Source organism: Haematobia irritans, chromosome 4 (genome assembly GCF_050003625.1).
Source record: "Haematobia irritans isolate KBUSLIRL chromosome 4, ASM5000362v1, whole genome shotgun sequence".
NCBI lineage: Eukaryota > Metazoa > Arthropoda > Insecta > Diptera > Muscidae > Haematobia > Haematobia irritans.
The window spans coordinates 185,820,413-185,846,024 of NC_134400.1; the positions used below are offsets into that span (position 1 = coordinate 185,820,413).

Sequence of the window (25,612 nt, forward strand, 5' to 3'; positions counted from 1 at the left end):
ATTAACTTTGTCATTCCGTTTGTAACACATCGAAATATTGCTCTAAGATTTCGTGGTGAAATTCTGAGTCGATCTGAGCATGTCCGTCCGTCCGTCCGTCTGTTGAAATCACGCTAACTTCCGAACGCAACAAGCTATCGAGTTGAAACTTGGCACAAATAGTTGTTATTGATGTAGGTCGGATGGTATTGCAAATGGGCCATATCGGTCCACTTTTACGTATAGCCCCCATATAAACGGACCCCCAAATTTGACTTGCACACCCTCTAAGAGAAGAGAATTTCATCCGATCCGGCTGAAATTCGGTACATGGTGTTAAAGAAATACAATTTTGACAAAATATTCTATAGAAGTAGAATTCTCAACGTTTTGGTAGATTCCTCTCCAAGAGTTACTTCTATTTTATACAGAAATAAAAGTGTGACAAAATGCTCAATAGAAATAAAATTTTGACAAAATTTTCTAAAGAAATAAAATTTTCACAATATTTTATATAGAAATAAAATTTGAGAACATTTTCTATAGAAATAAAATTTGGGAACATTTTTTATAGAAATAAAATTTTGAAAAATTTTTCTATAAAACTAAAATTGGGACAAAATTTTCTATAGAACTAAAATTTTGACAATTTTTTCTAAAGAAAAAAATGTTGACAAAATTTTCTATAGAAATAAAATTTGGAAAAAAAATTCGATAGAACTAACAATTTTACACCATTTTCTAAAGAAATAAAATTTTCGCAAAATATTCTACAGAAATAAAATTTTGAGAAATTTTCTATAGAACTAAAATTTGGACAAAATTTTCTATAGAACTAAAATTAGGTTTTCTATAAATTCAATATAATTCAAAAAATTTGATTTTCGTTTTAAGTCACACTATCAAAGTCCATTGATCAAAGTCAAAAACATAAAAATAAGACTTTTTGTTAATTTGGTAGATTTTTGGTAAAATATTCTTACAATTTTGGTAGGTTATCTTTGGCCAGAGTGGAAACTGTGTCTGAGACCACATAAAGTATAAATTATATATTGGTGAATTTCTGAGTTCATCTAGACATGTCCGTCCCTCTGCTAAAATCACGCTAACTTTCACGCTAATCGTTTCATATTGATCTGACTAAACTGACCCATATTAATGTTTTTTTTATAAAGCCTTTGATAAACCCATCTCCAAATAAAACTTTATAAGCTTATGGGTTTGACCCTCTTGAAATCACAAAAAATTTACGAGTTGATATAGTTTTTCTATTAGATTTGATTTCTAATTATTTTATATATGCTTGTTCGGTATTTGAAATAATTCTTAATACTCATACGCCAGATTGGTTCATATATTTTCGGTAATTATACGCCCTCTATGTTTTATTGGTCGTTTGAGTTCAACCATAGGTCTATAAAAAGTAGTATCAAAGAAGAAGATGGAAACTATATAAAGAACTAAAATGTGACATCCTTATTGATATTTAAAATAATTTATAATACTCATACGCCAAGAGCACGCATATATTTCTGTTACTCATACGTCTTGGTGTGAGTGTTTATTTTTTATATGAAATTAATGGGAAATGTGAAAAATGGTTTGATAGTTAATATTGGGCTTATGGTAAATTAAGTCAAAATGATAAATATATAATTAATACCCAAGACCCTAATTAGTTTAGTATTAATTGTAATTTTCAATTATTTCATTTTTCACTTACCTTATATGATCCTAAATTTTTAACAGAACACGCCAATTTGATATTATGTCCAGCAGGTACGTAACATTTTCTATGTATTCGGTAAATTCGGGTTCTTCTGTGATAGCTGCAATGATAAATGAATTTCCAATTCATCCATTCAATTCATCTCTAACAACTATGCAAAAATTGGTCCACATCGGTCCATAATTATATATAGCCCCCATATAAACCGATCCCCAGATTTGGCTTGCAGACCCTCTAAGCAAATTTCATCCGATCCGGCTAAAATTTGATACATGGTGTTAGTATATGGTCTCTAACAATCATGCAAAAATTGGTCCACATCGGTCCATAATTATATATAGCCCCCATATAAACCGATCCCCCGATTTGGTTTTCGGAGCCTCTAAGAGAAGCAAATTTCATCCAATCCGCCTGAAATTTGGTACAAGGTTTTAGTATATGGCCTCAAACACCCATGTAAAAATTGGTCGAAATCGGTCCATAATTGTATATAGCCCCCATATAAACTGATCTCCAGATTTGACCTCCGGAACCCCTTGGAAGAGCAAAATTCATCCGATTCGGTTGCAGATTGGTACGTGATGTTACTATATGGTATCCAAAAAACCATGCAGGAATTGGTTCATGTCAGCCCATAATTATATATAGCCCCCATATAAACCGATCCCCAGTGTTGACCTCCGGTGCCTTTTGGAGAAGCAAAATTCATCCGATCTGATTGAAATTTGGTACATGGTTTTACTATATGATATTTAACAACTATGCCAAAAGTGGTCCATATCAGTCCATAATCATATATAGCCCCCATATAAACCGATCCCGAGATTTGGTTTTGGAATCTCTTGGAGGAGCAAATTTCATCCGAGTCAGTTGGTACAAATTTGGTACATTGTGCTAGTATATGGCCGTTAACAACCATGCCTAACTAGGTCCATATCAGTCTATAGTTATATATAGCCCTCTGATAAATCGATCCCCAATCACACAAAATTTGGTCCATATCAAGTTCATAATTGTATATAGCCCCCACATAAGCGACCCCCATATTTCAATTCTGGCTCTCCACATACCGTGCAAAAAGTCCATATCGATTCGAAATTATTTGTAGACTTACCTATACATAACTTTTTTGTCTAATATATACCACGTATGGACTAACTCACAATTTAGAAAACGATATTAAGAAGTTTTAAGATACCACAACCCAAGTAATTCGATTGTGGATGACATTCTTTCGTAGAAGTTTCTACGCAATCCATGGTGGAGGGTACATAAGATTCGGCCTGGCCGAACTTACGACCGTATATACTTGTTATTTGTTTTTTTTTTTTTTTTTTGCTGAAGATTCGTTAAGTAACATTGTCATATAAATTAATTGAAAATAAAACAAAATTAATTGATTATACAAATCATTCCTTTCCAATTACTTTGGAAAATTTCCTCTATTTTTCAAATGAATTTTTAGGTCTTCAAAGGTTTTACCCGTGTGAAAGTGGTCATATTTCATGAGGACAATTAATGCAATTTTTAATTAATTTACGCAATGCAAACAAAAAATACCCAGAATAAATAAAAAAAGAATGTTCCAAGAAGTTGACTATTAGCAATAAATAAAAGCAATGCATTTGGATATTCATTACTCTGGTCATTTAAAAGTGTCATTTTTAATTGACTCGCAAATATTTTACGAAATGACCATTCTATTGCCATTGCAATGGCAATTGCTTAATGAAACCAGTTGCACTAATTAATTTCCCTTTTGTTTTTTCTCTTTTCTATTTAAATGTATTGGATTTTTCCTAGCAGACCTGTGGACACGAGCATCCTCAATGAAAAGAAACAGGCACCCGTACATTTGGCCACAGAGATGAATAAGGTGAAGGCACTGTGTGTTATGGGCAAGTATCGCAATGTCATCGATATACAACAGGGCGGCGAACATGGGCGAACCGCTTTACACTTGGCTGCCATCTACGATCACGAGGAGTGTGCCAGAATTTTGGTATGGGACTGCAGGGTATACTATCTGGTTTTCTAATTGGCTTGCTTCAAACGCACCTTCGATTTGTTTTGCAATGAACAAAATTATTATTATTATTTTATGTTTACCCCTTATTTATGTACATCCAAATGCATTAATATCGTTTATTTTGTTGAAGAGAGAGAGAGAGAAAGGGAAATAGAGCCGATTGTTAACAAACAAGACAATATGCACAAATCTCGCAAACTACCTAATGATTTCCCTAAAGAAAAAAAAAACCTTCAATTCAATTTTATTTTATTTTAATACGATGTAATTTAATATTCATAAATACATATATTCATCCAACGCCAACATGGTATACTCCTAATGGTTGGTACCTGTCTCATCTTCATCGTGAGTTTACTTTTGGAATAAATCTCTCTCTCTTTCTCTTTGAAGGTTATGTACTTGTTTAATGAAACATCCATCAATCATTTGTAATAACACATATCAGTTTGTATACACACACATACTCACACCCTTGCCACATGATATTTGTTTTTTTTTTTTGTTTTGTCTCAACTGTTATTAGCAAGGATGAAGAGAAGAACTGTATGGATGATTAATTAATGTTTTTTCTATGGATGCTGATTGATCTGCAATGGCAAAATATCATAAAATATGTTGTAGTGCATTTAAAGAATGATTTATATTTAATTAATTGTAAACATCTAAGTGATAATAACCTATATTTTTAATGCAATTTCATGTGTATGCAAATGTGTGATTTGTTAGTTAATCTATGGGTCATTCCGGAAATGCAATGCTGCACTGCTACTTTGAATTAATAGAATTGCATTACAGTGTTGCCATTGAAAAATTATACTGGGTACTTACCGTCGCGTACCCAAATATCGTAGGTTTTGATAATCAAGTTGTTCGTTTATTATTTTTTTTCTTATACATGTTTTTCTAACACGCAACCCTTTTTCACCAAAAAAAAAACACTAAAAAGGAATGCATTTGCTACACTTTCTTATATGCGTATTTTTCTTAAATTATTTTTTTTATATCCGTTACTCACTGCTCCCAATATTTTTTTAAGAAAATCTGATTATAATGTTGAAAAAAAAATAGTCCAAAATGCCAGTTCTAAATTGTGTTCCCTATAAAATGAATAAAAAAATGAACCATGAGCAAACTGATTTTTTTACCGTTAAAACATAAATTAAATAACTTTACAATTAAACCCCATTTTCATGAAGCTCCGTTAGTGTTACCAAACCTTTAAACCGTAGTGTAAATATACACATATGATCAACATAATAAGGACAGTAGAGTTTTTATTGTTTGCTAGAAATCTTGATGTTTTGGTAGATTTTGCAAAATATTCCTCTCCTACCGAAATAAAATTTTGTGAAAATTTTCTATCGAAATAAAATTTTGACAAAATTTTCTAGAGAAAAAAATTTTTGGGAAAATTTTCTATAAAACTAAAATTTTGATAAAATTTTCTATAGAAAATAAAATGGGGAAATTTTTCAATAAAATTAAAATTTTGGGAAAAATTTTCTATAAAAATAAAATGTTGACAAAATTTTCTATAGAAAGATAATTGATAAAAAAAAAATCTACAGAAATATTTGTTTTTCCAAATTATCTATAGAAATAAAATTTTGAGAAAATTTCTACATCAAAACAAATTTTGAGAAAATGTCTATATAAAAACAAGTATATACGGCCGTAAGTTCGGCCAGGCCGAATCTTATGTACCCTCCACCATGGATTGCGTAGGAACTTCTACTAAAGGCTGTCATCCACAATCGAATTACTTGGGTTGCGATAACACTTGCCGATGGCAAGGTATCGTAAAACTTTTTAACACTGTCTTCTAAATTGTAAGTTAGTCCATAAGGGGTATATATTAAACAAAAAAAAGGCCGATTAAATACGTATATAATTCAGTTTGACAAAATTTTCTATAGAAATAAAATTTTGACAAATTTTTCTATAGAAATAAAAACTTGTCAAAATTTTCTATAGAAATAAAATGTTGACAAAATTTTCTATGGAAGTAAAATGTTGACAAAATTTTCTATAGCAATAAAATTTTGACAAAATTTTCTATAGAAATAAAATGTTGACAAAATTTTCTATAGAAATAAAATGTAGACAAAATGTTCTATAGAAATAAAAAGTTGACAAAATTGTCTATAAAAATAAAATGTTGACAAAATTTTCTACAGAAATAAATTTTTTACAAAATTTTCTATAGAAATAAAATTTTGACAAAATTTTCTATGGAAATAAAATGTTGACAATTTTTACATGGCTGTTAGAGGCCATATACTAACGAAATGTACCAAATTTCAACCGCATCGGATGACTTTTGCTCCTCCAAGAGGCTCCGGAGGTCAAATCTGGGGATCGGTTTATATGGGAGCTATATATAATTATGGACCGATATGGACCAATTTTTGCATGGTTGTTAGAGACCATATACTAACACCACGTACTAAATTTCAATTGGATCGGATGAATTTTGCTCATCCAAGTGGCTCCAGAGTTCAAATCTGGGGATCGGTTTATATGGGAGCTATATATAATTATGGACCGATATGGACCAATTTTTGCATGCTTGTTAGAGACCGTATACTAACATCAGGTACCCAATTTCAAACGGATCGGATGAATTTTGCCCCTCCAAGAGGCTCCGGAGGTCAAATCTGGGGACCGGTTTATATGGGAGCTATATATAATTATGGACCGATATGGACCAGTTTTTGCATGGTTGTTAGAGACCATATACTAATCGGGTAGGATGAAGTTTGCTCCTCCAAGAGGCTCCGGAGGTCAAATCTGGGGATCGGTTTATATGGGAGCTATATATATTTATGGACCGATATGGACCAATTTTTGCATGATTGTTAGAGACCGTATACTAACATCAGGTACCAAATTTCAACCGGATCGGATGAATTTTGCCCCTCCAAGAGGCTCCGGAGGTCAAATCTGGGGGTCGGTTTATATGGGGGCTATATATAATTATGGACCGATATGGACCAATTTTTGCATGGTTGTTAGAGATCGTATACTTAGACCACGTACCAAATTTCAACCGGATCGGATGAAATTTGCTGCTCCGGAAGGCTCCGCAAGCCAAATTTGGGGATCGGTTTATATGGGGGCTATACGTAAACGTGGGCCGATATGACCCATTTTCAATACCATCCGACCTACATCAATAACAACTACTTGTGCCAAGTTTCAAGTCGATAGCTAGTTTCGTTCGGAAGTTAGCGTGATTTCCACAGACGGACGGACAGCCGGACAGACGGACAGACGGACATGCTTAGATCGACTCAGAATTTCACCACGACCCAGAATATATATACTTTATGGGGTCTTAGAGCAATATTTCGATGTGTTACAAACGGAATGACAAAGTTAATATACCCCCATCCTATGGTGGAGGGTATAAAAAATTGAGAAAATTTTCTGTAGAAATAAAATTTTGAGAAAAGCTCCGTTAGTGTTACCAAACCTTTAAACCGTAATGTAAATATACACATATGGACAACATAATAAGGACAGTAGAGTTTTTATTGTTTGGTAGAAATCTTGATGTTTTGGTAGATTTTGCAAAATATTCCTCTCCAACTAAGAGGTACCTTACAAATTTGTATAGAAATAACGTATTGAGAAAACTTTCTATAGATTTAAAAATTTGAGAAAATTTTCAATAGAAATAAGCTTTTGAGACAAATTTCTATAGAAATAAAATTTTGACAAAATCTCTATAGAAATAAAATTTTGTGAAAATTTTCTACCGAAATAAAATTTTGTGAAAATTTTCTACCAAAATAAAATTTTGACAAAATTTTCTAGAGAAAAAATTTTTTGGGAAAATTTTCTATAAAATTAAAATTTTGATAAAATTTTCTATAGAAAAAAAATTGGGAAATTTTTGAATAAAATTAAAATTTTGGGAAAATTTTCTATAAAAATAAAATGTTGACAAAATTTTCTATAGAAAAAAAATTGGTAAAAAAATTCTACAGATTTTTTTTTCAAAATTATCCACAGAAATAAAATTTTGAGAAAATTTCTACATCAAAAAAAAATTTGAGAAAATTTCTATATAAAAAAATTAGAACATTTTCTGTAGAAATAAAATTTTGAGAAAAGCTCTGTTAGTGTTACCAAACCTTTAAACCATAGTGTAAATATACACATATGGTCAACATAATAAGGACAGTAGAGTTTTTATTGTTTGGTAGAAATCTTGATGTTTTGGTAGACTTTGCAAAATATTCCTCTCCAACTAAGAGGTACCTTACAAATTTGTATAGAAATAAAATTTTGAGAAAACTTTCTATAGATTTCAAAAATTGAGCAAATTTTCAATAGAAATAAACTTTGCAGACAAATTTCTATAGAAATAAAATTTTGACAAAATTTCTTTAGAAATAAAATTTTGTGAAAATTTTCTACCAAAATAAAATTTTGATAAAATTTTCTAGAGAAAAAAAATTTTTGGAAAAATGTTCTATAAAATGAAAATTTTGAGAAAATGTTCTATAGAAAAACAAATTTTTGGAATGTTTTCTATAAAATTAAAATTTTGAGAACATTTTATATAAAATTAAAATTTTGAGAAAATTTTCTATAGAAATAAAATGTTGACAAAATTTTCTATAGAAAAAAATCTACAGATTTTTTTTTTCAAAATTATCTATAAAAATAAAGTTTTGAGAAAATTTCTACATCAAAAAAAAATTTTAAAAAATTTCTATATAAAAAAAATTTGTGAAAATTTTCTGTAGATATAAAATTTTGAGAAAATTTCCTGTAGAAATAAAATCTTGGGAACATTTTCTATTTTCCACTATGCATCATCTTCTCCCATAGCTAAAAAAAAAATTTTACAAAATTGTCTATAGAAATAAAATTTTGGGAATATTATTTTGGAAAAAATTTCTATAGAAATAAAATGTTGACAACATTTTCTATACGAATAAAATTTTGGGAAAATTGTCTATAGAAATAAAATTTTAAGAACATTTTCTATAGAGATAAAATGTTGACAACATTTTTTATATAAATAAAATAAATAATATAAATAAAAATTGGTCGAATTTTCTATATAAAATAAAATTATATAAAATAAAATTTTGAGAAAATTTTCTTTATAAAATAAAATATTGCAAAATAAAATGCATAAAACTTACAAATGCATGAATATCATAATTAGTTAAATAGTTTTGGAAAACTCAGCCAATGATGATGAAAAAACGAAATTTTGTGTTTTTTTCTGGACACCTTTAGTGTTATTGCACCGATCCTTGTTTAATTCTTGGTAAATGTTATCCCCATATTAAATTTTATAGAAATTAACACAAATTTTTCAACATTTTTTTTTGTCAATGTTTTTCGATTTCAATGTTCTAACATCTAAAATATTTCCTAGAGTAATGTATTTATGTATTAATGTGGTATATTCTTTTTTTTCTTTTCGTTTTTTTTATGGCCAACATGAATATTATTAGATAACTGAATTTGATGCATGCCCACGTAAACCCTGCAATAATGGTTACTATCCCATACACGAGGCGGCTAAAAATGCTAGCTCCAAGACTATGGAAGTATTCTTTCAGGCAAGTATTCTACTATATTATATGAAGTCAAAAACTAAATTAAAGGAAACACGGAAGGAAAGTCTAAAGTCGGGCGGCGCCGACTATATTATACCCTGCACCACTTTGTAGAGCCACATTTTCGCCATATCAAATCCGTCAAATGTGTTGGGTGCTATATATAAAGATTTCTGTTCCCCTTTAAATGCACGCAGAGAAGGAATATGATCACCTCAAACATGTTTCAGGAGCAAAATGTTATTTTTGTATGGTGACCATGTAACATGTTTGTCACTAAAATGTTATTTTCTCGTCAAATATAACCTGCTTGCCGAAATCAGATACATGATTTCCGAGAAAATAACATGGTTGCGAAAACCATGTTACATGTTCACCACCCAAAAATAACATTTTGCTCTTAAAACATGTTTGAGGTGAACATATTCCTTCTCTGGGTGTGCATTTAAATCTGACTCGACCGGCACAAAATTTGTTTGACTTTCAAAAGACTGTAGACTTAAAATTTCAGTATAATCCCCTGGGGTTGAACACAATGTTAGTAAAAAACAAGTAAGGAAAGTCTAAAGTCGGGCGGGGCCGACTATATTATACCCTGCACCACTTTGTAGATCTAAATTTTCGATACCATATCACACCCGCAAATGTGCTCGGGGCTATATAAAGGATTGTCCCAAATACATACATTTAAATATCACTCGATTTGGACAGAATTTAATAGACTTCTACAAAATCTATAGACTTAAAATTTAAGTCGGCTAATGCACTAGGGTTGAACACAATGTTAGTAAAAAATATGGGAAACATTTAAATCTGAAGCAATTTTAAGGAAACTTCGCAACAGTTTATTTATGATTTATCGCTCGATATATATGTATTGGAAGTTTAGGAAAATTAGAGTCATTTTTACAACTTTTCGACTAAGCAGTGGCGATTTACCAAGGAAAATGTTGGTATTTTGACCATTTTTGTCGAAATCAGAAAAACATATATATGGGAGCTATATCTAAATCTGAACCGATTTCAACCAAATTTGGCACACATGACTATATTACTAATTGTACTTCCAGTGCAAAATTTCAACCAAATTGGGCCAAAACACTGGCTTCTGGGGCCATATAAGTCGATATCGGGCGAAAAATATATATGGAAGCTATATCTAAATCTGAACCGATTCCAATCAAATTTGGCACACATGACTATACTACCAATTGTACTCCTTGTGCAAAATTTCAAGCTAATCGGGATAAAACTCTGGCTTCTGGGTCCATATAAGTGCATATCGGGCGAAAGATATATATGAGAGCTATATCTAAATCTGTATCGATTTCAACGAAATTTGGCACGCATAGCTACAATGCTAAATCTACTCCCTGTGCAAAATTTCAACCAAATTGAGCCAAAACTCTGGCTTTTAGGACCATATTAGTCCATATCGGGCGAAAGATATATATGGGAGCTATATCTAAATCTGAACCGATTTCAATCAAATTTTGCACACTTGACTATACTACTAATTGTACTCCTAGTGCAAAATTTCAACCAAACTCGGCCAAAAATCTGGCTTCTGGGGCCATATAAGTCCATATCGGGCGAATGATATATATGGGAGCTATATCTAAATCTGAACCGATTTCAATCAAATTTTGCACACTTGACTATACGACTAAGTGTTACGTTTGTACAAAATTTCAAGCAAATCGGTATAAAACTCTGGCTGCTGGGTCCATATTAGTGCATATCGGGCGAAAGATATATATGGGAGCTATATCTAAATCTAAACCGATTTCTTCCAAAATCAATAGGGTTCTATTCTGACCCAAAATACATACTTGTGCCAAATTTGAAGTCGATTAGACTTAAACTGCGACCTAGACTTTGATTAGAAAAATGTGTTCACAGACGGACGGACGGACTGACGGACATGGCTAGATCGATCAGGGGTTGTCCCCGAACAATATTGCCAAATATACCATGTGTCTATCTCGTCTCCTTCTGGGTATTGCAAACATATGCACTAACTTATAATAACAGGTTGGCTGATAAGTCCCCGGTCTGACACATAGATGGCGTCGCTAGTATTTTATGCATATTATTTTACCTTCAAATGATTCGTGTCAAAATTTGACGTCTGTAAGTCAATTGGTTTGTGAGATAGAGCGCCTTTTGTGAAGCAACTTTTGTTATTGTAAAAAAAAATGGAAAAAAAGGAATTTCGTGTTTTGATAAAATACTGTTTTCTGAAGGGAAAAAATACGGTGAAAGCAAAAACTTGGCTTGATAATGAGTTTCCGGACTCTGCCCCAGGGAAATCAACAATAATTTATTGGTATGCAAAATTCAAGCGTGGTGAAATGAGCACGGAGGACGGTGAACGCAGTGGACGCCCGAAAGAGATGGTTACCGACGAAAACATCAAAAAAATCCACAAAATGATTTTGAATGACCGCAAAATGAAGTTGATCGAGATAGCAGAGGCCCTAAAGATATCAAAGGAACGTGTTGGTCATATCATTCATCAATATTTGGATATGCGGAAGCTCTGTGCAAAATGTGTGCCGCGCGAGCTCACATTTGACCAAAAACAACAACGTGTTGATGATTCTGAGCGGTGTTTGCAGCTGTTAACTCGTAATACACCCGAGTTTTTCCGTCGATATGTGACAATGGATGAAACATGGCTTCATCACTACACTCCTGAGTCCAATCGACAGTCTGCTGAGTGGACAGCGACCGATGAACCGTCTCCGAAGCGTGGAAGGACTCAAAAGTCCGCTGGCAAAGTAATGGCCTCAGTTTTTTGGGATGCGCATGGAATAATTTTTATCGATTATCTTGAGAAGGGAAAAACCATTAACAGTGACTATTATATGGCGTTATTGGAGCGTTCGAAAGTCGAAATCGCGGCAAAACGGCCCCATGTGAAGAAGAACATGTATAAACGGCCGTAAGTTCGACCAGGCCGAATCTTATGTACCCTCCACCGTGGATTGCGTAGAAACTTCTACGAAAGACTGTCATCCACAATCGAATTACTTGGGTTGTGGTATCTTAAATCGTTTTCTAAATTGTGAGTTAGTCCACACGTGGTATATATTAGACAAAATGTATGTACGTCTACAAATAATTACGAATCGATATGGCTCCCACGGTGCGTAGGGAGCCAGAATTGAAATATGGGTGACGCTTATATGGGGGCTATATACAATTATGAACTTGATATGGACCAATTTTTGTGTGATTGGGGATCGATTTATCTGAGGGCTATATATAACTATAGACCGATATGGACCTTGTTAGGCATGGTTGTTAACGGCCATATACTAGCACAAGTACCAAATTTCAACTGACTCGAAGGGAATTTTTTCCTCCAAGAGGCTCCAAAACCAAATCTCGGGATCGGTTTATATGGGGGCTATATATGATTATGGACCATAGCTTGGGAATAATGATTAGTAATCCTAATGATTAGCAATTGGATTAGATTTTTTTTTTTGGTTGAAAAATTGATTAATTATGATTAGTTAGCCATTTTTGACGATTACTAATTGATTAGATTAGAAATAATCAAAAATCTAATCACAATTAGTGACGATTAGCATTTCTTATCAAATCTAATCAAAACTAATCAAAAAAATAATTGATTAGATTTCTTAATAATTTTTGATTAGATTTGATTAGATCAACTATTTTTTGTGAAAAGAAAGTATTTATTTATCATATTTGATGCTATATTTACATAATATAACAGTTTTTGAATATTGTATAAAATTGCATACGTTGCACCCTGTTCTTTAAATAAACACTAGACAAAGCTGCTTGTATACAATTGGCATTAGACTTCATTAATACCAACTTTTCAAAAGAAAAGTCTGACAATGAATTTCGTCTTGGAGTATTGATGATGCCTGAAGAGCTGAACCTAAAAGGCTCTGGATGACTTCTGAGGATTTTATATTATGTAAGTATAGCAACAAATATGACAAATAAATATTTTCCTTTCACAAAAATAGTTAAAAATAGTTGATCTAATCAAATCTAATCAAAAATTATTTAGAAATCTAATCAATTATTTTTTGATTAGTTTTGATTAGAAATGCTAATCGTCACTAATTGTGATTAGATTTTTGATTATTTCTAATGTAATCAATTAGTAATCTGAAATTTTAATCTAAATTCAATTCTAATGATTAAATTATTTTATTTCTCTAATCGTAATGATTTCTAATTGTAATCGAAATTCCCAAGCTATGTTATGGACTGATATGGACCACTTTTGGCATGGTTGTTAAATATCATATACTACCACCACGTACCAAATTTCAACCAGATCGGATGAATTTTGCTTCTCCAAAAGGCACAGGAGGTCAAATCTGGGGATCGGTTTATATGGGTGCTATATATAATTATGGACTGATATGAACCAATTCCTGCATGGTTGTTGGATACCATATACTAACATCACGTGCCAAATTTCAACCGTATCGGATGAATTTTGCTTCTCCAAAAATCACAGGAGGTCAAATCTGGGGATCGGTTTATATGGGTGCTATATATAATTACTGACCGATTTCGACCAATTTTTGCATGGGTATTTGAGGCCATATATTAACACCACGTACCAAATATCAACTGAATCAGATGAATTTTGATCTTCCAAGAGGCTTCGAAGGTCAAATCTGGTGATCGGTTTATATGGGGGCTATATATAATTATGGACCGACGTGGACCAATTTTAGCATGTTTATTAGAGACCATATACTAACACCATATACCAAATTTCAGCCGGATCGGATGAAATTTGCTTGTCTTAGAGGCTCCGGAAGCCATATCGGGGGATCGGTTTATATGGGGGCTATATATAATTATGGACCGATGTGGACCAATTTTTGCATGGTTGTTAGAGACCATATACTAACACCATGTACTAAATTTCAGCAAGATCGGATGAAATTTGCTTCTCTTCGAGGGTCTGCAAGCCAAATTTGGGGGTCCGTTTATATGGGGGCTATACGTAAAAGTGGACCGATATGACCCATTTGCAATACCATTCGACCTACATCAATAACAACTACTTGTGCCAAGTTTCAAGTCGATAGTTTGTTTCGTTCGGAAGTTAGCGTGATTTAAACAGACGGACGAACGGACATGCTCAGATCGACTCAGAATTTCACCACGACCCAGAATATATATACTTTATGGGGTCTTAGAGCAATATTTCGATGTGTTACAAACGGAATGACAAAGTTAATATACCCCCCATCCTATGGTGGAGGGTATAAAAAAGTGTTGTTCCACCAAGACAACGCACCGTGCCACAAGTCATTGAGAACGATGGCAAAAATTCATGAATTGGGCTTCGAATTGCTTCCCCACCCACCGTATTCTCCAGATCTGCCCCCAGCGACTTTTTCTTGATCTCAGACCTCAAAAGGATGCTCGCAGGAAAAAAAAATTGGCTGCAATGAAGAGGTGATCGCCGAAACTGAGGCCTATTGTGAGGCAAAACCGAAGGAGTACTACCAAAATGGTATCAAAAATTTGGAAGGTCGTTATAATCATTGTATCGCTCTTGAAGGGAACTATGTTGAATAGTAAAAACAAATTTTGACAAAAAAAAAATATGCTTTTCTTTGTTAGACCGGGGACTTATCAGCCGACCTGTTACCCTGTGGCGCAGGCCCATCTAGAAATACTTCAACAAACAGTCACCTTATGTTATTTTTCTTTTGAGAAAACCACCATAGATTTATTGTCACCGTAAATGTTTTTTAAATGTGGCAACAATTAGAAAATTGCACCAAAAAGGACAATCAATGAAGAATGTTGGATTTAGATTATACACCCAGAAAAACAGTAGAGCCACCATTAAAGAAAATATATAGGATCATTTTATAAATTTTAACTAAAATGTTTTAGTATTTGCAATATATCATAATAAAATAATTATAAAATATATTAAAAATTGTTGTTGTTTTTATTGCAGCTTAAAACCATACATTGACTAAACTACAAGTGTAGCTTAACCAACAGAGGAAAATAATGTTTGTCAAATTTATTTGGGCAAAGCCCTATAGACTGCAAGATGGTTGGAATTACCACATTCCTCATCAGCGTCCTCTACTTGCGGCAAAACTATCAACCAATTATCAGAGTAAATTCAGGCAGTTCATTAAACCCAACAATGAACCACACTTGAACCTTCCGAAAAAAGGGTTTTGTATGATAGCCGGCTTATGCCGAAATAAATTCAAAACAAACAAAATATTTTTTCTGTTGTGTAAGAAAATTTCATATTTTGAAAAAAAAAAAATTTGAATTAATGTGAGAGTTTTTTTTCTGAGCAACGAAATTTCAGACAAGCAAAATTTTCTTTTGACGCTAAAAAATGTTCTTTAAAAACAAATAAAATAGTTTACAAACAATCATTTGAATCATCTATCATAAATTCGACTTTATCTGCCTAAATATACAATTCAAGTAAATTTAAAATTACAATTTCAATGACCTATGCCTTTTGTCTTGTGAACTTTTCTGAATAATTTCACCCAATCAAAATGTTTACTTAAGTTGAATTATAAAAAAAAAACTTCGTAATCAATTTATTTTAAAAACTAACAATTTCTATTTTATGTTTACTTTCTGTTAAATCGCCATATTTATAAAATGTTTAATGGTTGTTAACATCTTCAAGATATGTTTTCGAAGAAAATATCCGTAATTTCATAAATATGGCAAAAATATCCAAGTTACCGTTGGTGTTTTTGCCAGCAATCATATGATTCCCATGTATCCCAATGCTCAACATCTTAAAGGACATAAAGGTCATAAGATGACAAACCAATTGCTATAGTATGTGTGTGTGTATAGATGAGTATTACTATGTAATAAAGCCTCTTATGTTTTTTTTTTGTTCTGAAGCTACAATAGTGTGTGAGTAATCTGTTTATGGTCTAATATTTGGGTTCGTTTTTCGTTCGTTTGCTTTCCAAATATTAGCAATCATAAAGAGATTTGAGTTTTTTTTCCTATGAAGTTGGCCAACTTCAAAGGTCTCAACAAACAGGAAAATAAGTAACACAAATAAATTTATATCTTTACTAAAGAGGAGGACATAATAAATGTAGGTTTCAACAGATTGTTTCACCTTTTGAAGGACTTTTTGCGAAAACCTCTTTTGGATTCTGAGTAGCATTCCAATCATTATCTCAATTTAAGAAATGTTTCTAACTGCTTTTTTTTTGATGTTAATGGTGTCATTGAGATTAATTCCTACCAACTTCAAATAATTGTAATAAATTTCTCATGAAGCATTCAATACGTACAAAAATTCTCTTAAAAATATTAAATTACGTATATCATTATATCATAGACAAGTTTGGTCACTATAAAAGTCGATTAATCAATGATGGTAGGTCCAGGTGTGCCATCCATTTTGGTCCGATCGGACCAAATTTGGTGCAAAAAATTATTGAATTTCAAATTTGGTCCGATGGTGGGCCAAATGGAATATTGTTGATTTTGGTCCATTTTCGTCAAATGGGTAATTTGTCCAAATTTTTTAATCTTTGACAAAATTCTCTGTAGAAATAAAATTTTGACCAAATTTTCTATTGAAATAAAATTTTAAAAAATTTTCTATATAAATAAAATTTGGACAATATTTTTTTATAAAAATAAAATTTATAAACAAAAATTTCGTTTGTTATTGTTGGCTTCTCTTCAATCGTTATTGTTGTTGTTGATCTCAGCTTAAAGCCATGCATTGACTAAACTACAAGTGTAACTTAACCAACAGAGGAAAAGTATGCTTGTCAAATTTATTTGGGCAAAGCCCTATAGACTGCAAGATGGTTGGATGTACAGCTGTTTCGGAATTACTACATTCCTCATCAGCATCCTCTACTTGCAGCAAAACTATCAACCAATTATCAGAATAAATTCGGGTAATTCACTCAACCCAACAACAATAACAAAAAAAAATTTCCTATAGAAATAAAATGTTGACAAAATCTTCTATAGGAATAAAATTTTTACAAAATTTTCTATAGAAATCAAATTTTGACAATATTTTCTATTGAAATCAAATTTTGACAATATTTTCTATAGAAATAAAATTTTGACAAAATTTTCGATAGAAATAAAATTTTGACAAAAATACCTACAAAAATAAAATTTGGACACAATTTTCTATAGAAATAAAATTTTGACAATATGTTCTATAGAAATAAAAGTTTGACAAAATTTTCTATATAAATAAAATTTTGACAAAATTTCTATAGCAATAAAATTTTCACAAAAATTTCTATAGAAATAAAATTTTGACAAAAATAAAGTTTGGAAAAAAAATCCTATAGAAATAAAATTTTGACAAAATCTTCTATAGAAATAAAATTTAGACAAAATTTTCTATAGAAATAAAATTTTTGACAACATTTTCTATAGAAACAAATTTAGACAAAATTTCCTATAGAAATAAAATTTTAACAAAATCTTCTATAGAAATAAATTTTTGACAACATTTTCTATACAAATAAAATTTAGACAAAATTTTCTATAGAAATAAAATTTTTACAAGATCTTCTATAGAAATAAAATTTTGACAAAAGTTTCTATAAAAATAAAGTTTAGACAAAATTTTCTATTGAAATAAAATTTTGACAAAATTTTCTATAGAAATACAATTTTGACAAAATTTTCTATAGAAATAAAATTTTGACAAAAATATCTACAAAAATCAAATTTGGACAAAATTTTCTATAGAAATAAAATTTTGACAACATTTTCTATAGAAATAAAAGTTTGATAAAATTTCTATAGAAATAAAAGTTTGACAAAATTGCTATAAAAATAAAATTTTGACAAAATTTTCTATAGAAATAAAATGTTGGCAAGATTTTCTATAGAAATAATAGTTTGACAATATGTTCTATAGAAATAATAGTTTGACAAAACTTTCTATATAAATAAAATTTTGACAAAATTTCTATAGCAATAAAATTTTCACAAAAATTTCTATAGAAATAAAATTTTGACAAAAATAAAGTTTGGAAAAAAAATCCTATAGAAATAAAATTTTGACAAAATCTTCTATAGAAATCAAATTTAGACAAAATTTTCTATAGAAATAAAATTTTTGACAACATTTTCTATAGAAACAAATTTAGACAAAATTTCCTATAGAAATAAAATTTTAACAAAATCTTCTATAGAAATAAATTTTTGACAACATTTTCTATAGAAATAAAATTTAGACAAAATTTTCTATAGAAATACAATTTTTACAAGATCTTCTATAGAAATAAAATTTTGACAAAAGTTTTTATAGAAATAAAGTTTAGACAAAATTTTCTATTGAAATAAAATTTTGACAACATTTTCTATAGAAATAAAAGTTTGACAATATTTTCTATAGAATTAAAATTTTGACAAAATTTTCGATAGAAATAAAATTTTGACAAAAATACCTACAAAACTAAAATTTGGACACAATTTTCTATAGAAATAAAATTTTGACAAAATGTTCTATAGAAATAAAAGTTTGACAAAATTTCTATAGAAATAAAATTTTGATAATATTTTCTAAAAAAAAAATTTGGACAACATTTTCTATATAAATAAATATTTTAAAAAATTTTCCATAGAAATAAAATTTTGACAAAATCTTCTACAGAAATAAAATTTTGACAAAATTTTCTATAGAAATAAAATTTTGGCAAGATTTTCTATAGAAATAATAGTTTGACAATATGTTCTATAGAAATAAAATTTTAACAAAATCTTCTATAAAAATAAATTTTTGACAACATTTTCTATAGAAATAAAATTTAGACAAAATTTTCTATAGAAATAAAATTTTTACAAGATCTTCTATAGAAATAAAATTTTGACAAAAGTTTCTATAGAAATAAAATTTAGACAAAATTTTCTATTGAAATCAAATTTTGACAATATTTTCTATAGAAATAAAATTTTGACAAAATTTTCGATAGAAATAAAATTTTGACAAAAATACCTACAAAAATAAAATTTGGACACAATTTTCTATAGAAATAAAATTTTGACAATATGTTCTATAGAAATAAAAGTTTGACAAAATTTTCTATATAAATAAAATTTTGACAAAATTTCTATAGCAATAAAATTTTCACAAAAATTTCTATAGAAATAAAATTTTGACAAAAATAAAGTTTGGAAAAAAAATCCTATAGAAATAAAATTTTGACAAAATCTTCTATAGAAATAAAATTTAGACAAAATTTTCTATAGAAATAAAATTTTTGACAACATTTTCTATAGAAACAAATTTAGACAAAATTTCCTATAGAAATAAAATTTTAACAAAATCTTCTATAGAAATAAATTTTTGACAACATTTTCTATACAAATAAAATTTAGACAAAATTTTCTATAGAAATAAAATTTTTACAAGATCTTCTATAGAAATAAAATTTTGACAAAAGTTTCTATAAAAATAAAGTTTAGACAAAATTTTCTATTGAAATAAAATTTTGACAAAATTTTCTATAGAAATACAATTTTGACAAAATTTTCTATAGAAATAAAATTTTGACAAAAATATCTACAAAAATCAAATTTGGACAAAATTTTCTATAGAAATAAAATTTTGACAACATTTTCTATAGAAATAAAAGTTTGATAAAATTTCTATAGAAATAAAAGTTTGACAAAATTGCTATAAAAATAAAATTTTGACAAAATTTTCTATAGAAATAAAATGTTGGCAAGATTTTCTATAGAAATAATAGTTTGACAATATGTTCTATAGAAATAATAGTTTGACAAAACTTTCTATATAAATAAAATTTTGACAAAATTTCTATAGCAATAAAATTTTCACAAAAATTTCTATAGAAATAAAATTTTGACAAAAATAAAGTTTGGAAAAAAAATCCTATAGAAATAAAATTTTGACAAAATCTTCTATAGAAATCAAATTTAGACAAAATTTTCTATAGAAATAAAATTTTTGACAACATTTTCTATAGAAACAAATTTAGACAAAATTTCCTATAGAAATAAAATTTTAACAAAATCTTCTATAGAAATAAATTTTTGACAACATTTTCTATAGAAATAAAATTTAGACAAAATTTTCTATAGAAATACAATTTTTACAAGATCTTCTATAGAAATAAAATTTTGACAAAAGTTTTTATAGAAATAAAGTTTAGACAAAATTTTCTATTGAAATAAAATTTTGACAACATTTTCTATAGAAATAAAAGTTTGACAATATTTTCTATAGAATTAAAATTTTGACAAAATTTTCGATAGAAATAAAATTTTGACAAAAATACCTACAAAACTAAAATTTGGACACAATTTTCTATAGAAATAAAATTTTGACAAAATGTTCTATAGAAATAAAAGTTTGACAAAATTTCTATAGAAATAAAATTTTGATAATATTTTCTAAAAAAAAAATTTGGACAACATTTTCTATATAAATAAATATTTTAAAAAATTTTCCATAGAAATAAAATTTTGACAAAATCTTCTACAGAAATAAAATTTTGACAAAATTTTCTATAGAAATAAAATTTTGGCAAGATTTTCTATAGAAATAATAGTTTGACAATATGTTCTATAGAAATAAAATTTTAACAAAATCTTCTATAAAAATAAATTTTTGACAACATTTTCTATAGAAATAAAATTTAGACAAAATTTTCTATAGAAATAAAATTTTTACAAGATCTTCTATAGAAATAAAATTTTGACAAAAGTTTCTATAGAAATAAAATTGAGACAAAATTTTCTATTGAAATAAAATTTTGACAAAATTTTCTATAGAAATACAATTTTGACAAAATTTTCTATAGAAATAAAATTTTGACAAAAATATCTACAAAAATAAAATTTGGACAAAATTTTCTATAGAAATAAAATTTTGACAACATTTTCTATAGAAATAAAAGTTTGACAAAATTTCTATTGAAATAAAAGTTTGACAAAATTGCTATAAAAATAAAATTTGGACAACATTTTCTATAGAAATAAAATTTTGAAAAAATTTTCTATAGAAATAAAATTTTGACAAAAATATCTACAAAAATAAAATTTGGACAAAATTTTAATTAATGTATTAATTAATTATATTTATTTTCATTAAATTATATTAATTTAATTGAAAAAAAAAATGGTTTTCTGGTACGGATTTTGGTCCAATTTTGGCATACTGTTAATCCAAAATAAAACTTCATTTTGGCAACGCTTGGTAGGTCATTCATCACCTTAATGCGAACTATTCAACTACCCAGCAAAAAAAGTGTTACAATCAATTAATTTTTTTTTATGACAAGCCCTTGCAAAGAATTTTGCCGAAATCAGAAAACCATATATATGGGAGCTATATCTAAAACTGAACCGATTTCTTCCAAAATCAACAAGGTTCTATTCTCACCCAAAACACACAGTTGTGCCAAATTTGTTGTCGATTGGGCGAAAATTGCAACCTATACTTTAATTACAAAAATTAGTTCACATATAGACGGAAATGGCTAGATCGACTCAGGGGCCGGCCCTAAGCCATATTGCCGAAGACACCATATGTCTATCAGCGTTTCCACAATGTATTTTTATTTGGAAGCAACATCTTTCCAAAATTGGACCAAAATTCATACCAGCGTACAATTTTTCCAAATTAAATTAATATAATTTAAAAGTTAAAATTTTTCCAAAATTTTACTTCGATAGAAAATTTTGTTAAATTTTTATTTCTATTTATTTCTGTGGTAATTTTTGTCCAAATTTTATTTCTATAGAAAATTTTGTTAAAATTTTATTTTTATAGAAAATGTTGTCAAAATTTTATTTCCGTGGACGATTTTGTCAAAATTTTATTTCTATAGAAAATTTTGTCAAAATGTTATTTCTATAGAAAATTTTGTAAAATTTTATTTTTATATAGAAAATTTTATTTCTTTAGAAAATTTTGTGAAAATTTTATTTCTATATAAAATTTTGTCAAAATTTTATTTCTATAGAAGATTTTGTCAAAATTTTATTTCTATAGAAGATTTTGTCCAAATTTTACTTCTGTAGAAAAATTTGTTAAAATTTTATTTCTATAGTAAAATTTGTCAAAATTGTATTTTCATAGAAAATTTTGTCAAAATTTTATTTTGTGCAAATTTTATTTCTATCGACGATTTTGTCAAAGTTTTATTTCTATAGAACATTTTGCCAAAATTTTATTTCTAGAGAAAAATTTGTCCTAATTTTATTTCCATACAAAATTTTGTCAACATTTTATTTCCGTAGACGATTTTGTTAAAATTTTATTTCTATAGAAAATTTTGTCAAAATTTTATTTCTACAGAAAATTTTGTCAAAATGTTATTTCTATAGAGCATTTTGTCATTATTTTATTTCTGTAAAAAATTTTGTCCACACTTTATTTCTATAGAAAATTTTGCCAAAATTTTATTTCTATAGAAAAATTTGTCCAAATTTTATTTTTATAGAATATTATGACAATATTTTATTTCTATATAAAATTTTTACAAACTGTTTGCATAATTTTGTACCTATACAAATTTTTTTAAAGTTTATTTCTATAGAAAAATGTGTCAAAATTTTATTTCTATAGAAAATTTTGTCAAAGTTGTATTTCCATAGAAAATTTTGTCAAAATTTTATTTCTGTAGAAAATTTTGTCCAAATTTTATTTCTATAGAAAATTTTGTCAAAATTGTATTTCCGTAGAAAATTTTGTCCAAATTCTATTTCTATAGAAAATTTTGTCCAAATTCTATTTCTATAGAAAATTTTGTCCAAATTTTATTTCTAAAGAAAGTTATCGCAAAATTTTATTTCTATAGTAAATTTTGCCAAAATTTTATTTCTATAGAAAATTTTGCCAAAATTTTATTTCTATAGAAAATTTTGCCAAAATTTTATTTTTATAGAAAATTTTGTCAAAATTTTATCTCTATAGAAAATGTTGTTCAAATTCTATTTCTATTGAAAAAATTGTGCAAATTTTATTTCTAAAGACTATTATCGCAAAATTTTATTTCTATATAAAATTTTTCCAAACTGTTTGCACTATTTTGTATCTATTTTTTAAAGTTTATTTCTGTACAAAACTTTGGCAAAATTTTATTTCCATAGATTCTTTTTTTTTAATTTTATTTCTATAGAAATTTTTGTCAAAATTTTATTTCTTTAGAAAATTTTGCCAAAATTTTAAAAAAATTAGAACTGACCGATTTGACGAAAATCGACCAAAATCAACTAAAATCCATTTGGTCCGACCATCGGGCCAAATTTAATCAAATCAATTTTGGACCAATTTTGGTCCGATCGGACCAAAATGGGAACTCTGATATCTATCTCGTTTCCTTCTGGGTTTTGCAAACATATTTACTAACTTATAATACCGTATTTCACGGTGTGGCGCAGGGTATAAAAAATCATTAAAGTGAAACTTTCTAATATTGGAAAAAATCTAACTAAAATCTAATATTTCCATGAACTAAAATAAAATAATGTTGCCCTGAAGACAACTATAGGATTCACTTTTTTGTGGATGTGTGTATGGGAAGGCTTTTTTTCGAGTGTAAAAACATTCTCGATTGTTCTTGAACACAAGCCAAATTCCCAATAAAAACATTGACATTTGTGAACAAATGTTTGAACACAAACATTGATGGTGTTTAAGCAAATATTTACTTAGAGATTGTGTTTCCACTCTCCTTCATACAGAGCGTAAAAACATCAAAATTCCAGCATCTTTGTAGTGCACTATGTTGCATTGAGCACATTTACAACAACTATGTCTGAGTGTGTCTGAGAATAGCCTTCGTGTATACAAAGACGACTTTAGTAAATGTACTTGAAATGTGGTTGTGAATGTTTGTTCTTTGCTAACCCTTGAGGGCAAATATGACTGCCAAGAACCCAAATCAAATTCTATGTTATCCTTGCAAATTTTTTTTTTTTGAGTTTACTTTGTATTTACACTGTATTTTTCCCATTTCCTTTCTTCGATTTAGTGGGGTGAACAAAGGAACTGTACACGTGAGGAAATGATATCTTTTTATGATTCGGAAGGCAATGTACCACTCCATTCAGCTGTCCATGGTGGTGATATCAAGGCAGTGGAATTATGTTTAAGATCTGGAGCAAAAATATCGAAACAACAGCACGATCTTTCAACGCCGGTCCATTTGGCTTGTGCACAGGTATGTATGCTATGTTATACTATAAATAAGTTTATTAAATAATTATTTAATAAAATTTTAAATAATTTATATCAGTTAGAACAATTTAGCCTACTAATTTCTAACCGTACATTGAATATTTTCACAGACTTAAACAATTCGGAGACTTGACACTTTACTTTTTTATAAAATTTATTTTTATAGAAAAATAAATTTTACATACAAGGACTACAATAATAGAAATACATGGACTACAATATTAGAAGTGGGGGGAAAACAAAACTAAATTACAAATAAAAGTAATGACATTCAATAGCATACACACAAAGAAAATTTCATTACGAGTAGAACTGAGCCAACAAAAATTGTTCATTGATATAACGAAACATTTTCATTACTACAATGAAAATATTCGTTAATAGTACGAAACATTAGCAACACGGTTGCCACTTGAGCCAAAATTTATCTACCAAAACTTTGAGAAGATGTTAATAAAAAACAAAAAAACTTAAAACTTAGTTAACAAAAAATACAAAACAAACATATATTAGTTTTCAAATTTTATTTCTTTTTTCAAAATTGTATTTCTATAGAATTTTTTTTTTCAAAATATTATTTTTATAGACAATTTTGTCAATATTTTATTACTATTGAAAATTTTGTGAATATTTTATTTCTATAGAAAATTTTGTCGAAATTTTATTTCTATAGGAATTTTTGTTATTTCTATAGAAAATTTTGTCAAAATTGTATTTCTACAGAAAATTTTGTCAAAATTGTATTTCTATAGAAAATTTTGTCAAAATTTTATTTCTATAGAATATTTTTGTCAAAATTTTATTTCTATAGAAATTTTTTGTCAAAATTTTATATTTTTACAGAAAATTTTGTCAATATTTTATTTCTATAGAAAATTTTGTCAACATTTTTTTATATAGAAAATTTTGTCAAAATTTTTTTTCTATAGAAATTTTTTGTCAATATTTTATTTCTATAGAAATTTTTGTCAACATTTTTTTCTATAGAAAATTTTGTCAAAATTTTATTTCTATAGAAAATTTTGTCAAAATTTTATTTCTATAGAATATTTTTGTCA

The 25,612-nt window shown here is 28.4% G+C and overlaps 1 protein-coding gene across 1 annotated transcript in view; it reads left to right on the top strand.

The window, feature by feature from the left end:
• Positions 1-25,612, top strand: part of TrpA1 (Transient receptor potential cation channel A1) — a 91,515-nt gene that overhangs the window by 32,574 nt on the left and 33,329 nt on the right. The window contains exons 6-8 of the mRNA XM_075307148.1: positions 3,515-3,710; positions 9,221-9,328; positions 24,349-24,537. Of these exons, the coding sequence (XP_075163263.1) occupies positions 3,515-3,710; positions 9,221-9,328; positions 24,349-24,537 (493 nt within the window). The remainder of the gene's footprint in view (positions 1-3,514; positions 3,711-9,220; positions 9,329-24,348; positions 24,538-25,612) is intronic.